General features: G+C 36.8%; 1 protein-coding gene across 1 annotated transcript in view; it reads left to right on the forward strand.

The window, feature by feature from the left end:
- The window catches only part of EML6 (EMAP like 6), a 301,241-nt gene that overhangs the window by 229,566 nt on the left and 56,361 nt on the right, over positions 1-15,314 (forward strand). Inside the window, exons 19-24 of the mRNA XM_044659473.1 lie at positions 1,862-1,973; positions 2,219-2,346; positions 7,109-7,250; positions 7,794-7,946; positions 8,104-8,235; positions 13,368-13,456. Coding sequence (XP_044515408.1) covers positions 1,862-1,973; positions 2,219-2,346; positions 7,109-7,250; positions 7,794-7,946; positions 8,104-8,235; positions 13,368-13,456 — 756 coding nt within the window. The remainder of the gene's footprint in view (positions 1-1,861; positions 1,974-2,218; positions 2,347-7,108; positions 7,251-7,793; positions 7,947-8,103; positions 8,236-13,367; positions 13,457-15,314) is intronic.

The raw sequence follows: 15,314 nt of genomic DNA on the forward strand, positions 1-15,314 counted from the left end.
GAGGGATTTATGGTAAAGATGCTACCCACATTCAGAGGAAGGACTGCAGGAGAGGAAACATATAAGATAAACAATTGCTTGAATGCATGGGCTGAGGCAGACATGAATGGGAAATAGACCCTGAACAAGGACACATGTTACAACCAGTGGAAATGTGCGTTGGCCATGGGTGGGGGGAGAGCGGGGGATGAAGGGGAAAGTAGGGACATAAAGTATGTAAACAGGTTAAAAACAAATATTAATAAATGTCTAATAATAAAAAAATAAGACATGCTTTATAAAAAGATTAGAAATGAACATTTTCCCACCTATACCATAGTCTTAGAGGGTTGTCTAAAACAATTAATGTCCACCTATCAGTCAATAAGCTTTTATTCAGGGCTTCCCTTGCACTAAGCACTGCAGTGAGTCCCTTACCCAGGGTTAGACAGCCAGTATATGTGAGAGGTGAATTTGAACTCTGGTCTTCCTCCCTGACTTCAGGACTATTTCTTTCTCTACTATGTTATGACTTTTTTTTTTCTCGTTCTTTGGGAACATTAGTTTACCTTTTTTTGTTGCTTGGCAAATTTAGTAACAAAATCATGAAAACAACAGGGACTTTGCAGTGCCCTTTGACTTTGAGGATGTAACTCCCTATCTGAAATGAGGATGATAGTATTTAAATGCATTAACTTCTAAGTGTTACTTTTTGGTAAGGGAAGGGACTCAGCCCATTCCAGATGAGGAAACTTTTCCCCATGCAGATTGGCACCTTCTCTTAGAGAATTGCCTAGTATAACTAGAAGTTAAGTGACTTGTCCAGGGTCACACAGGCAAATACATATCAGAAACCCAACTTGAAGCCAGATTTAATGGTGTTAAGGACAGCTCTCTATCCATAATCCTTCTCTGTTGCCTCCACTAAAATGTATTGGAATGATTATCTGAGAGGGTACAGAATTAAGTATTATTTGGTATTTTGCTTTAAAAAAAAAAAAGAAAGAAATGGCTTATGAATAAGGGCATTTGGTGTGTGTAGTAAGTTGCCAAAAGTAAAGTTCAGAGATAATACCAATAAATCATGTGCCTTGATCAAGAGATAAAGATAACTTTATTTTTAATAGCCAATCTGTCAAGCAGTTTGCCTGCCAGTTTTCCAAAAGATTAATCCAAGTTTTAATTAGTGTAGAAAACAAAGACATTTAATTACATGCTAATGAACAACGTAGCAGGACCATAGAACCCTAGATTTTGACTTAGAAAAGTTCATCTTGTCCAAACCCCTTAATTTATAGATGAGAAGCTATGACCAAAATAATTTTATATGACAAAATGCCTGTGTTGCTTTTATAAGAAATGTATATGCCTTCTCCTGGGATTGAATATAAATACAAAAGCTTTTAAAAAAAAACTATAGAATGTAACTAGAATTTTTGGTGACTTTGGGACCAAATATATTAATGTGTACTTTGAAAAAAAAGTAGCAAAAAAAAAACAAACGACCTCCACTAAGTGGGTATGTTATTTTAAAGAAAAATTAAATCCACGTTCAGAGGAAGGACTGTGGGAGTAGAAATACAGAAGAAAAACAACTGCTTGAACACATGTGCTGATGGAGATATTATTGGGGATGTAGACACTAAACTACCACCCTAGTGCAACTATCAATAATATGGAAATAGGTCTTGATCATGTAAAACCCAATGGAATTGCGCATCAGCTACAAGGGGAGGGTAGAGTTTGGGGGAGAGGGAAAGAACATGAATCATGTAACTATGGGAAAATATTCTAAATAAGAAAATATTTTTAAAAAAGAAAAATGAAATGTCTCATACTGAAAGATGGATGTCTGGATACACTCTGCATTTTGCTTTTACAGGGTTTTGTAACAGGTGGAAAAGATGGAATCGTGGAACTGTGGGATGATATGTTTGAGAGATGCTTGAAGACTTACGCTATTAAAAGATCTGCATTATCAACTAGCTCTAAAGGTGCCACTTCTGAATACACAGTAATAATGGTTCCATTCCTATGAATGCGTCACTCTCAATGGACCTCATCCATTCTCATCACTCTCCTCACACTCAGAGCTCATACCTTTTGGTAGAAACCACAAAGAAGTAATGGCCAAACACTTAGAAAATGATTAAAAATTGTTTTCCTACTCAGTAATATTTCTATTCCTTCCACCTTTAATACTGTCACATACAATTTCTCCGCCCTCCCCTCCACATAGGTTTGCTCTTGGAAGACAATCCCTCAATTCGGGCCATCACTTTGGGACATGGACATATCCTGGTAGGGACCAAGAATGGAGAGATACTTGAAATTGATAAGAGTGGCCCTATGACTCTGCTTGTTCAGGTACAGTTTTCTCTTACCTCACAGCTATTTAACACAAGAGTAATCTGTCCTTCAAGGCTATCCTGAGTAATAGCGAGATCTAAAATAAATCACATTGTGTGTGGTGCTCCCTAAGGCACCAAAGGTTGGCTCGAATGAAAACTGATGTCAGAAAAAAAAATCCTATAACATTAAGGGGCACGTAATCAAGAGGTGAAGAACAATTCTATGATTTTGGGTTTGGTGACAGAGTTTTCATGAAATGATTGCATGAGGGTAAATAAGCTTTGGCTCTTTCGTAGTATCAGATGTTAGTTACTTTTTTCTCTGCTGGCAATCTCCCTGAAACTATAATTTTAGACACTTTTTTTTCTACCAGTTGAATGTGTTTGTGCTAAGATACTCTTTTATAAAATTTGTCCATTGTACACCAAATGACTGTTCAACTTTATGAACCTTTCCTGAAGCTGCGAGGTTGCAAGGTAGATAGAGTCCTGGACCTGGAGTCAGGAAGAACCTGAATTCAAATCCAACCTCAGATGCTTACTAGTAGTGTTTCTCTGGGCAGGTCATTTAATGTTTGCCTCAGTTTCTTCATATGTAAAATAGGGATAATAATAGCATCTACCTCCTACGGTTGTTGTGAAGATTAAATGAAAACTACTTGTGTATCACTTTACAAACATTAAAAAGCTATGCAAAAGCTAGCTATTTTCTAGAGTGATTCTAATAGCCCATCTTTTAAATCGATCGTTCTCTGTTTTTGAGCTGTAACTAGGAAACTTGAGATTATTGTATATTTCTTTTCTGATAAAGGTTAATAATATAATATACTTATATTGTATGAAGTTACCTGGTTATCATAGAATCTTACATTTTAAAGGGAACTCAGTGGCAATCTAATCCAACCTGACTCTACTGAGAAACTCCAATATAATGTCCCCAGTGAGCAGTCATTTAGCCTTGAGGACCTCAAGTGAGAGGGAACATATTACAGGACCTTTCTAGGCAAACCCTCCTCTTGTGGTCAGCTCTAATTATTAGGAAGTTTTTTCCTGCCGTCAAGTCTAAATCTACCTTTCAGCAACTTCTACCCATAACTGCCATTCCTGCCCACGGGATCTTTGCTGAACAAGCCTAATCCTTCCTGCTTCCACATGAGCACCTCTCAGATACTTCAGATATTCTAAAATCTTCTCTTCCGGCCCTGCTACTTCACAAGTGACCTAGAGCAAGTCACCCCACCATTCTTGACCTAAATTAAATCTGTAAAATGAGGGTTTGGATTAGATGTTCTCTAAAGTCTCTTCTAGCTCAAAATATGTGACTTTATGAAACTATTCTCTAAGCTAAGCATCTCCATTTCAATCTTCAACTGATCCTCCCATGACATGATCTGGAGTCTCTTTTCCATCCTAGTCAACCCATCTTTGTACTGATCACCCATCTTTGTATTCTCTAGAGCTTTAAGTGTCTTTCCTACAGTGTGGTTCTCAGAATTGTACATGATATTCCTGATGTAGTTTGATGAGGGCAGAATTCAATAAGACTATCAATTTTCTGTATCTGGATTTACCATAACTCTGGTAAAATAACCTAAAATCCATTAGTTGTTCTGGCTTCCAAATTGCACTGTTCCCTCACATTGAGCTTATACTTTACTAAAAACCATAGATCTTTTCCAGGTGAATTGCTAACTAAACATATATCTCCTATTATACATGTATATATACATATATATATATGTGTGTGTATACATATATGTATAACTTTTGTAACTAAATCTAAAACTTTCTATTTATTCCTATTAATTTTTTTACTATATTTCTATATTCTATAAGTACTAAATTCTATAGCTGGGTCCTAATTAGTATAAATGACGAATCTCATGAAATGGTTACTTTATTTGAATTTTCACTGCTTTATATTTCCAATGGACTACAACCAGTTACCATATCTCATATAATTATATATATGGAATTGAATATATGTATAATTATATAATATATATAATATAAAGTATGGACCTGGAGCTTGGTAAACTATTTTGGCTCCTGTGTTATCCAATATGTTTACTTTCCCAGGCTCATCTGCAGATTTGATGAACATACTATTAATACCTTTACACATATTCTGATAAATATGTTGAACACAGGGCCATATTACAGTCAAATTCCACAATGGTGGACAAATAAAGTGACCGTAGCAGTATTCATCTCTATGACCAAATTACTTTTCTAGACCCAAGGCCAAACAAGAGATACACAAAGAAGACCAAACAATCATGAAGATGAAAAGTAAAAAAATTAATCAATCACCTCTAGTTGGCTAATATTGAAATGTTTGGCATTGTAGAATAAAAAGCAAATGTCTAAATGATTCATTGAGTTTTTCACTTTCTAGCCAAATGATTTGATATCATGAAGATATAGCTTTGTATTCAAACTCAAGTGAAAACAAAATTCAAAGTAATCATGATGGCTCATGGAAATCACAATCATTCCTGTTTATATTTGAATCATCACACAGGGAAAGCTTCTAAATATGATGAATAAGAACTCTTATGAATAAAATGAATATAGGAAATCCTATCATTGGTTTTTCTATCTTATTATAAATCAAACAATTCTTTCTAGATAGACTTCTTGTGCATATAGTTAATATGGGAGGGATTTTTGTTGAAATATATTTCTTATAAAACATCCGATAATTCCTAGGAAAGAAAACCTCAAAGAGTAACTTAACAAATGCAATGAATGTGGGAAAGCCTTCAGGTACAGGTCAGTTTTATGAGACCATAAGAAAACATACACTCTGTAAATGAAATGAATGTGGGAAATACTTCAATTGGACCTTTCACCCAATTAAAACCATCAAACTCATACTAAATGAAACTTTGCAAATGTGCTTAATTTGGAAAATCCTTCAGCTGAAACCTAGTCTTTATTAACTAATAGAAATTTCACACTACAGACAAACTAGATTAACATGATTAATATTAATAATTAATAATAATTAATACTAGGAAGCTTTTCACTGCATATCACAATTTTTTCAAAATTATTTTCACTGGGGAAGGGAGTGGGGAAAAACCCAGTGAATGTGAGCTCAGAAAGCATTCAGTCAGAACTCACACCTCATTTGCTTGACACAAGTAAATTTAGGTGGGGGACAAAATAATGATTCTAACAAATGGAAATCTTAAAGCTAACTTGAATATTTTCTCTTAAAGAATATACCAATTGTGTAGATCTACTCTTATTGTTCTTAAAACCCTTACCTTCTATCTTAAAATCACTATTGGGTATTGGTTCCAAGGTTCCAAGTGGTAAGGGCTAGGCAGTGGAGTTGCCCAGCGTCACACAGCTAGAAAGTGTCTGAGACAATATTTGAACCTAGGACTTCCCTCTTTATAAGGAAGTTCTATAGAGTCAGAAATACAGAGAACTCTATTAGCCTACAGTATCGGAGGATGATATATTTAGAGTTGGAAAAAACCTTAGAGGTCATGTAGTCCAGCCCTCATCATCTCTTATCCAGACTTAGGCAAAAGTCATTAGTCTTCCACCTTCTAGTTTCTTCCCTTTCCAATCCATCCTCTTCACTGCTACCAAACGGATGTTGCTAAAATTAAATCTGACCATGTTGCTTCCCTCTTAAAAAATCTTCAGTGGCTCTCTATTGTCTCCTACATAAAACAAAAATTTTAGCTTGCCACTTAAAGCCCTACACAGCCTAGTTCTCACCTACTTTTCCAGTCTTGTTTAATATCACACCCCTTCACGAGTCTTGCCATTCCAGATGTACTAACCCACAAGTTTTTTTCCTGTGTACATCATCCCATCTCCCACCTCCATGTCTTCTTAGCACAGGTGACCCTATACCTTTCGAGCTCTCCCTTCTCACCCCTGCCTCTTAGAATTCCTGCTTTCCATAAAAGGGTCGCCTCCTACATGAGATCTTTCCTAACTTTCTACAGTTGTTGGGTGTCTCCCTCCCTCCTGAAATTACGGTCTTTATTCAATTTACTTTGTATCTTCTTGTCTTTGTACATATTGTTGCCCATGTCCCAGAAGAATGTAAGCTCTTTGAGGGCAGGAACAGCTTTGTTTTGGTTTTTGTTTCCTCAGCACTTAACCAGCACCTGGCACAAAGGGTTGCTTTTCAGAATTCATAATCTTTCCCCCTAAACCTGCCCATCTTCCAAACTCCTTTGTTTCTATGAAAGGTACCATCATAGCTACAGCCTCAGAACTGTACACAACTCTAACCTTGCAGAATTTCATCTCACCTCCATATTTGTTTAAGCTGTCCTCCATTCCCTAAATGATCCCCCTTTTCCTTCATCTCTTGAAGTTCCTAAGACTCCTAAAGGGCCACCTCTGACAAGAAACCTTTTCAGATTTCAGCATTGCTGGTGACTCCCCACAATCCCACAAACCCTCCACTTTTATTTATTGTTGTATAATACATACATATGTTTGTGTCTATTTATGTGTGTGTATGTATTAGTGTGTATATCTATGTTGAATTTACTCATCTATAGACATTCTGTTTTTTCCCCAGAAGAATTAAGGCTCTGTGAAAACAGAGAGGCCTCGCATAAACCTAATCCAGAATAAATCACTTCATAAATGCTTGTTGAGGTGACTTATTCAATATTTGTCATTGAGTAGAACCAGGTTGGAATCTCTATATTTCTGCAAAATTTGGAGCCTCAAAATGGGGATTAGAATTCCAAAAACTATGAAATCAATCCACTTCTCTGTTTCTTTTCAAATAGGGGCATATGGAGGGAGAAGTCTGGGGTCTGGCAGCTCATCCTCTCCTGCCTATCTGTGCAACTGTGAGTGATGATAAAACTCTTCGGATCTGGGAACTGTCATCCCAGCACCGTATGTTGGCTGTTCGGAAGCTCAAAAAAGGTAGCCTTCATTATCTTATATTCCTAATGCATTGTCTAAAATCCTTCCTGCATAGATGTTTAGTATTGTTCAGAATGATATGATCCAATTTAGGATGAGTTGGGTTGTGCATTTCTTTTTCAATGGATGTCTCTGGTATTTACTTCCTTTCTCATTCTGGAACCGTTATCAGATACTACAAGGTAAAATCTTCAGAGATTCAGAATTTGAACCCAGGCTCTGGAGTCAGTGCTTTTTTGGAACAAGACCTCAAATGTCTGGGGTTTCCTTAACAGAAAAGTTCTGCATCCCATATATAGGGATATTATTGAGGATGAAGACACTAAACGATAACTCTAGTCATCTATCAGTAATATGGAATTAAGTCTTAATGATACATGTAAAACCCAGTGGAATTGTGCATTGGCTAAGGGGGGTTGGGAGGCTTGGGGAGAGGGAAAGAACATGAAACATGGAACTAGGGGAAAATATTCAAAATTAAAATTAAAAAAATATATATATACACTTATATGTTTATATATTCCTTTGGATTTTCTCTTGCAGGTGGGAGATGCTGTGCCTTTTCTCCTGATGGGAAAGCCTTAGCAGTTGGGCTGAATGATGGAAGCTTCTTAGTTGTAAATGCTGATACTGTTGAAGATATGGTCTCCTTTCACCACAGGAAAGAGATGATCTCTGATATCAAATTTTCCAAAGGTTCTTCTTTTTAGTCACATATTTGTAATAAAACACCAACAAGAGGGTGGACTATGTTATGTAGCTTCTATATTTCCCTTTGAAAATACCTGTTTCTTAGGAGGGCATTATCTTACAGAGCAATCTGGTGCTAATGGCCTGTTTTTTTTTCTCATAGACACAGGGAAATACCTGGCTGTGGCATCTCATGATAATTTTGTAGATATTTACAATGTACTCACCAGCAAAAGAGTTGGTATCTGCAAGGGTGCTTCAAGTTATATTACACACATCGACTGGGATTTGAGAGGTAAGATGCTCTTCAAAATCATGGCAATACCTGCTTTTACATGAAATGTCAAATAAACATGCACTGTTTCTGGAGATGATGATAGGTGTTAGGTTTCCAGGAGATCCATGATTTCTGGTGACCTTCTGTAAACACAACCCTCTCTGCCTCATTTGGGTTCTGGAAGAAACTTCTCTACAAAAATGCTTCTCTTCTTTTCACTTTTCCCAGACCATTCTTACGTCTCCTAAGCATCTAGCCAGCAACCAACCCTCAAAGAGAACTAGAAAGATACCTTTACCACCAAACCAGCCTCAGATGCCCACACCTTGGGGCCATGTATCTATTTCATGTTGCATGCCCATTTGTAGAATGATCCTTTCCTGTCCCCTCTTCCCACTCCGACATTCCACAAAAGGACTAGAGAATTAAAGAGCTGTTTTTCCTCGGAGCCAGTTCTGGATACCCACAACTCCTTGACACCATACCTCTGTCTCACATTGTATGCATTTTGGTAGAATGGACTTTTCCTTTCTCCTTCTCTACCCATTCATTCCATAAAAGGACATCCTTTTGCTAGCCTGTCCCCCAAGAGAATGATGCTTATTTTTAGATCATTTCTCAGCGGTTTCGTGTTACAAGTCTTGGCATTATAACAAACTCCAAGGCAGTAAATGTAGATTCATTTGTTGAACTGGAATGTTGTTTTGAGCACTCAGACAGCTTTGTAATCTCTTCAGTTTGAATGTTTCCTCCAAGGAGGCAGATCACCCGCTCACACTCACCCTGATGCCTGCCTAACCCATTCCACCCTTGACCACATCCTCGCCTAAGTTCACCAGAGGAAGTCCACCCAATTTGCTAAAGGCCTTCCCCATTTTCTTTTGACTTTGCAAAGATACTAGTGAAGGATTCTGGTTGTCCACCTTTCATCTCTTGCCAAGAGACCAGCCCATTTTGTCTTCCACTCAAAGGAAGGGAAATGTTGATTTAAATATTGCTTAAAACATGAGTTTTCAGCTAAGTCTTGGAAATGATTCTGTTATTTAGAGATTCTTTTTTGTAATGGTGTTTGTTTTCATGGAATTTGGTCTGTGTCGCAGATTTTACAAGTTAAACATGATAGCTATGACAAAGTTTGTCCTATCAGAATATATTACCAGTTACAGCAAATGCAGTAGGAGAGGTAATTTCCCATGACATCACATCCATATGCAGGCATACTGATCCTGAATTCAACTCTTAGGTCCATGCTGGTACATGGGAAATGCTTAGAAAATGTTCTTTCTTATCCCTTTAACAATCGTTTACAATATACATAATTTAAACTATAAAGTACTTTTATCTAGCATTAAGCATTTTCAAAGCCCCCCTTTCTGGAAATTTATTCTGTCAGGAATTAAATATGGTAAGTTAAGCACTCAATTGACTAATCTAATTCCCAAATCAAGAAAGATGGATTATATTGCAATGGCAATTTGGAAATCACAGAACTATAGATTTAGACCTGAAAAGGACCTTACATGCCCTTCTAGTTCAACACTCTCATTTTACAAATAAAGAATCAGAGACCCAAAGAAATAAAGTGATATGCCCAGTGTTGCATAATCATTAAGTGGTAGAGTCAAGATCTGAATCCAGGACCCAGGATCTGACTTATGAATCCAGAATTCTTTCCATCATAATTGGCCAGGGCTGGTCCTACTTGTGGAACTTAAACATGGTTCTAGTTTATCTTGGTATTGTCCTTTATAAAAGGAGGTGATTGAAATCGATGTCTCTAAAACCTAAATCTTATGATCCTAAGAAATTCATCTATATTAATCCACTTCAGTTTGATAGAAGTTAACCCCTTTCCTCCTTTCTTATTCAGATTTGGAATAATAGTCTGAATGGATCATGTTAATCATGACAAAAAAATATTATTATGAAAAGCCTGCACTAACTCCTAACTCCAACAGCATGGAAGCCATGTATATTGGATTTTCAGAGACAAGAAAAAGAAAGTATGGTTTTAATCATAGTACCTAGATTTGGAGTCCTAACTAACCATAAAAGTTTTAAAGTCCATCCCACTTGCTTTTTATTTTTAAACATATGAGCCTCTACAAAAAGAAATGTCCTTTCTAAAGTCATATTTCCTGATTTGGGCTTTGGAAAATATTATTCCCATATACATAGAGCCCAAGTCTTGAGATGGGCAATCCAGAAACTGGTTTTTAAGTAGGCTTATTTTCAATTGAGTGCAACATGTTCAACAATTTAAGATTCTTCTAATTAAGTCTTCAAGTACATATCTAAGCATCCAACAAGGGCCGGATGATCACTTGTCAGGTATACAGAAAAGAAGATTCTTGTTGGACTACGTGGCCTGGAGACCCCCTTCTAACTGTGAAATTCTGTGAGTTTGATTTGGAAGGGATTGCGCCAGACCAAAACTAAAAAAGTGAAGTTCTGGTCTGCTAGAATGTGTTGGACCTTTTGGGCATTTAACATTAATTTTTAAGATAACATTAATTTATGGTAATATTTTTTAACCTTTCATCTCTTGATTTAACTGTAGTCCCCAACAAACTGAACCACACAGTGCTTGGCACAAAATAGTCGCTTACTTTAATAAATACTTGTTGAAATGAGCTGAATAGAATTGACCCATGGAAAGGCCCGGCTGCATGATCAAGCACCTGATTTTTATAAATCAGCATTCTATAGTACTTGAGGAAAGCAGCAGGCAAAACTCTGGGTCCAGATATGTCTTCTTTTTCTAATTCTATCACAACAAATAAAAGCACATGCCTTCTGGCCTGTCTATGCCAATGAAGTGACATCAGTTTCATGATATAACTCTTCTGTTACCCAGAGCAACCGCTCATCCTAAGAAAAATTGGAGAATATGTTTGACCTGCAAATGAAAGTAAGAGACAGAGGTTTTCCCAAGGGTATCACCAATAGCAAGATGAAATCTTTTTCCTTGTGTGAGGTTAGAATAACTTTCCTTTTTATTTCTAGAAATAGTATAAAATATAACCTTGACCTAAACCTTTTGCCCATTTAATGGGATAGAACATCAGATTAGGGTTTCACTAATTTAGGGAACTCCTTAATGAAAAAACTCTTCCAATGCAGGTCAGCGCCTTTGCTAGTTTTAAAGAATTGCCTAGAGAATTGACATATTACGTGACTTTCCCAAGACATGATTTCTCCTACCCATTTTTATGATCTATTTGCTTTGATGCTTTGAGTACCAAATTTAGAAATATATTAGCTCTATGACTAAGCACAGTTATTCAGGAAATAAATGTGGAATATATCCCTTTCCTATATATGTAGGTGGATATGTTTAATGAACCTATCTGTAGAGACTTTGAGTCAACAGGATATAAAAATACACGGGGCCATTTCAAAATTGGAAGAGTTGGGGCTCTGGGCCAGGGTGCTAAAAGAACTGTTATATATTTTGTGGCTTATCCAGGCCTTTCAGTTTTTTCTCTTCCATTTCCTCTCTTTAAGCCATTTCATTCAATGTTAATGCTAATATCAGAAAATAGCAAGGAGAATAAAAAGTTAGCCTTCCACCCAGTTGATAATGATATTTTAAAAGAGCTCTTATAAAAATTATATAAAGGAAGAAATTAAAAAAGAAAATTAAAACAAGGCATTTAGATTACCTGAGAATTCCAATTAGCCAACCATGCTCATGGCCATGAATGACTTACAGTTGACTCTGAATATCTTAAAAGGATATTTTCACTGAGCTCTGATTACAAACCTTTCTTTTTAAATAGCTTTTGTTCTTTGCAGTCTCTCTCGAGAATGTTAGGGTATAAAATTGCTTTCCAGATTTATTCTGCTCATTGGGGAAAGTATTAGTTTTTCTTTTAACAACTAATGAAGCTAAAGTCATGGGAGCTCCATTTTCTCTTTTCCTTTTCCACAATATAATCACGGTAGAGAGATAGCATGCCGTAATAGATGGCAAATTAGCCTGAAAATCAGGAGGACCTGGGTTTAAATCCTGCCTCTGACATGTTACGGGTGGTAGCTTTTCAATGCAACTCAAGATTATATCTTTTATTGCTAAAGCTTCCTTTCCCTTCCTGGGGGTTTCCTTACCCAAAAAAAATCACAAGTGAAGTCCCCATACCTAACCCTGGGGAAGAATGCTTCTTACCACCGTCTCCAATCTTGGTGCTACAGGACCAATGCACAAACAACACGTCCGCATCAGCTCGATGTATGTACCTCACCCTGCTTTGGACAGTTTGGTTTGAAACAGCTAAATGAATTTAGTTTGGAGTTTACGATTTGTAAACGGAACTAGTTGAGGTCGTTCCAGGACTAGCTAGTGTCTATTTGACCTATTTAACCTTTAAATTCTTCAAATATCCATGATGTTTATTGAAAAAACTTTATTATAATATAATTTCTTCAAAAGAGACTCTTTGCAAAGATAGTGAGAGCCCTCAGCCCCAAGTCATTTCAATATACAAAATATTGCCGTATTTTTTTGTATTTTTTTTTTTTGTGGCTTTGTGGCAGGATTTAGGCTGGATAGTTTGAGAGCAAATTTTGCCTTCACTAGAAGACCATTTTCTGGTCAGTGTTTTGTTCTAGCACACACAAACTTGGTCTTTTTCAAAATTTAGAAATCAAAGAGAAGGAATGGGGGTATACGTGATCTGTTTGGCATGTCTTTGCCTCTCTGTTTGCAAGCCTTAAGGCACAAATTTAGATTTGGGTCTAGGACAGATGAACTGAGTGTTCACACCCCAGATCTCATTTAGATCACCAGATTTGTTTGCCAACACAACAAGTCGGCTTTCATTTTATCTTTGTGTGTTAGAAGGCAGCATACAAATATAGAGAGATGCATTTGTGGCAGCATTGGACTTCTGCAAAGTGTTTGCTTCATTTTCAACAGATTAAATAAAACACAACCTTGATTTCTTCTACATATTGAAGGTTACCTCAAAGTCAGCCCGGAAGAGTCACGTACAGTCAAGGGAGTGAGGCAACGGTTTCAATAGATTTTGTTTTTTAGAAATCAACTTGAGCATTTTATTAAAATGAACAAAATAACAAGAGGCACGCTTATCAGTCGGTAACAAATGTGGAGTTTAAATGTTCTGTCTACTTCATTCCACCATAAACAGGAAAATTGTTACAAGTCAACTCAGGTGCCAAAGAACAACTCTTTTTTGAAGCCCCAAGAGGAAAAAGACACATAATACGAGCTTCAGAGGTAATTTACATACTCAAAGATAATTTTAATATTTCATGAAGATTTAATCATTTTTATAATTATTATTTATTACATTTTCGATAACCACTGATATGAGGAAACAAGAAAAAATGATAATTGAGAAAATGATTTCTTGATTAGGAATGTTTGAAACTCTGCTTTCCTTAATTTCTTACCAGGTTATTTGGTATACCACCAGGACAGCAAGAACGTTTTCCTTTCATTTTCTTTTTCCTTTTTTTTTATTCTAGTGCTACTAATTAGGATTAGGTTCCCCCCACCCCCTCATTTTCTCCATGAAGGCTTGCCCCTAGGGATCCCTTTCCTTCCAATCCCATCTATCTCTTCTACTCTACACAGCTATTTTTGAAGTCAATGAACCATATTTTTCCCCTGACTGAGCTACAACCTGATTTGTAGGTTAAGCACATTTGGAAATTGTTAACTCTTTCTAGCACTATCTGGACTAGAGTTTCCGTATATTCAACTGAATCTGAATGGCCTGGAAAGACAGTGAATATGGCTTTGGGCCAAAATGGTTTCATTTAATCCTCGGAGGAACTTTTAGGATGCTGGACAAATAGTTCATCCTTACTCTTCCTTAATTCGCCAACTTACCAAAGGTGTTTGGTATTAATAAAGTGTGTAAAATGCTTTGAAATTGTTACCTATCAAATGTTAGAGAAATATGGGGTATCTTGAATTATTATACTCTATTTCTTAAATTTAACTACTTTCAAATGCAATCGAATGAACAAAAGAAAGGTAATTGCGGATATCAAAATTGTTCTTCCCCTTAGTGTTTCTTGCTCATTCTCCCCAAATCCCACCTGAAAGAGCTCCAGTTGGTAACCCCAGGCAAGATGTTTAACCATTCTGAGCTTCCGCTCCCTTAGCTATAAAGAGAAGGGGCTATTCTCAGATCCTTTCTAGTCCTAAATCGACAATCCTATATTCCCTCTTCATAACCGAGGTTCAAGGAAGTTAGTCATCTACAGTCACAGCTAAGTGGTGCAGTAGATAGAGTGCTAAACCTGCAGTCAGGAAGACTCATCTTCCTGAGTTTAAATCCAGCCTCAAACACTTATTAACTGTATGACCCTAGACAAGTCACTTAGCTACTGACAAAGTCTTCTATGCAATTGCAAAGGGAAGCACTTTTAGAGAAAGAAAGAGGGTGAATATATTAGAGATAGAACCTAGAATTTCTCCCTCAATACCTTTCTTGGTAGCTATTGCCTAGAAGAAAGGATATGAGCATTTACTAAGCAACTACTATGTGCTAAGTTCCTATAAATATTATTTTTAATAGTCAAGACCCACAATAACCTTGGGAGGTAGGTGCTCTTGTTATCCCTATTTAAAGATGAGGAAACTGAGGCAAACAGTACTTAAGTGACTTGTCCAGGATCACATAGCTAGTTAGTGACAGATGGGAGATTTATTGACAGAAGCTAAATTCCAATAACATGAAAGCTTTGATTCTTAGCAATAACCAAAAGAACTTGCATTAAGTTTTCCTAGGGGATTTAGACTTGCCCATTTCATTCAAGATTCACTCAAGTGGCTGAGGTCTGATTTGAACTCAGATCTTCATGACTCCAGACCCAGCTCTGATCCCCTATACCACCTAGGCTTCCTTTTTCTTCAGAAAGAAGGCTATTAGCAGCCCAGTAACAATCCAGTGGGAGAGATGGGCCCCCGTTTCACCTACACAGAACTGAGGAAGGGTAAGAGGAAATGAGTATCCCAGCCCATTACTTACAAACACCAAAGGAGCATTTTATCCACTCAATCTAACACAATTTTCCTAGCAGGGTGCTGTAACAGGGCCAGCATATGCACAGAATAGAATCTG

This window comes from Gracilinanus agilis, chromosome 2 (genome assembly GCF_016433145.1).
Source record: "Gracilinanus agilis isolate LMUSP501 chromosome 2, AgileGrace, whole genome shotgun sequence".
In the NCBI taxonomy this organism is placed as follows: domain Eukaryota; kingdom Metazoa; phylum Chordata; class Mammalia; order Didelphimorphia; family Didelphidae; genus Gracilinanus; species Gracilinanus agilis.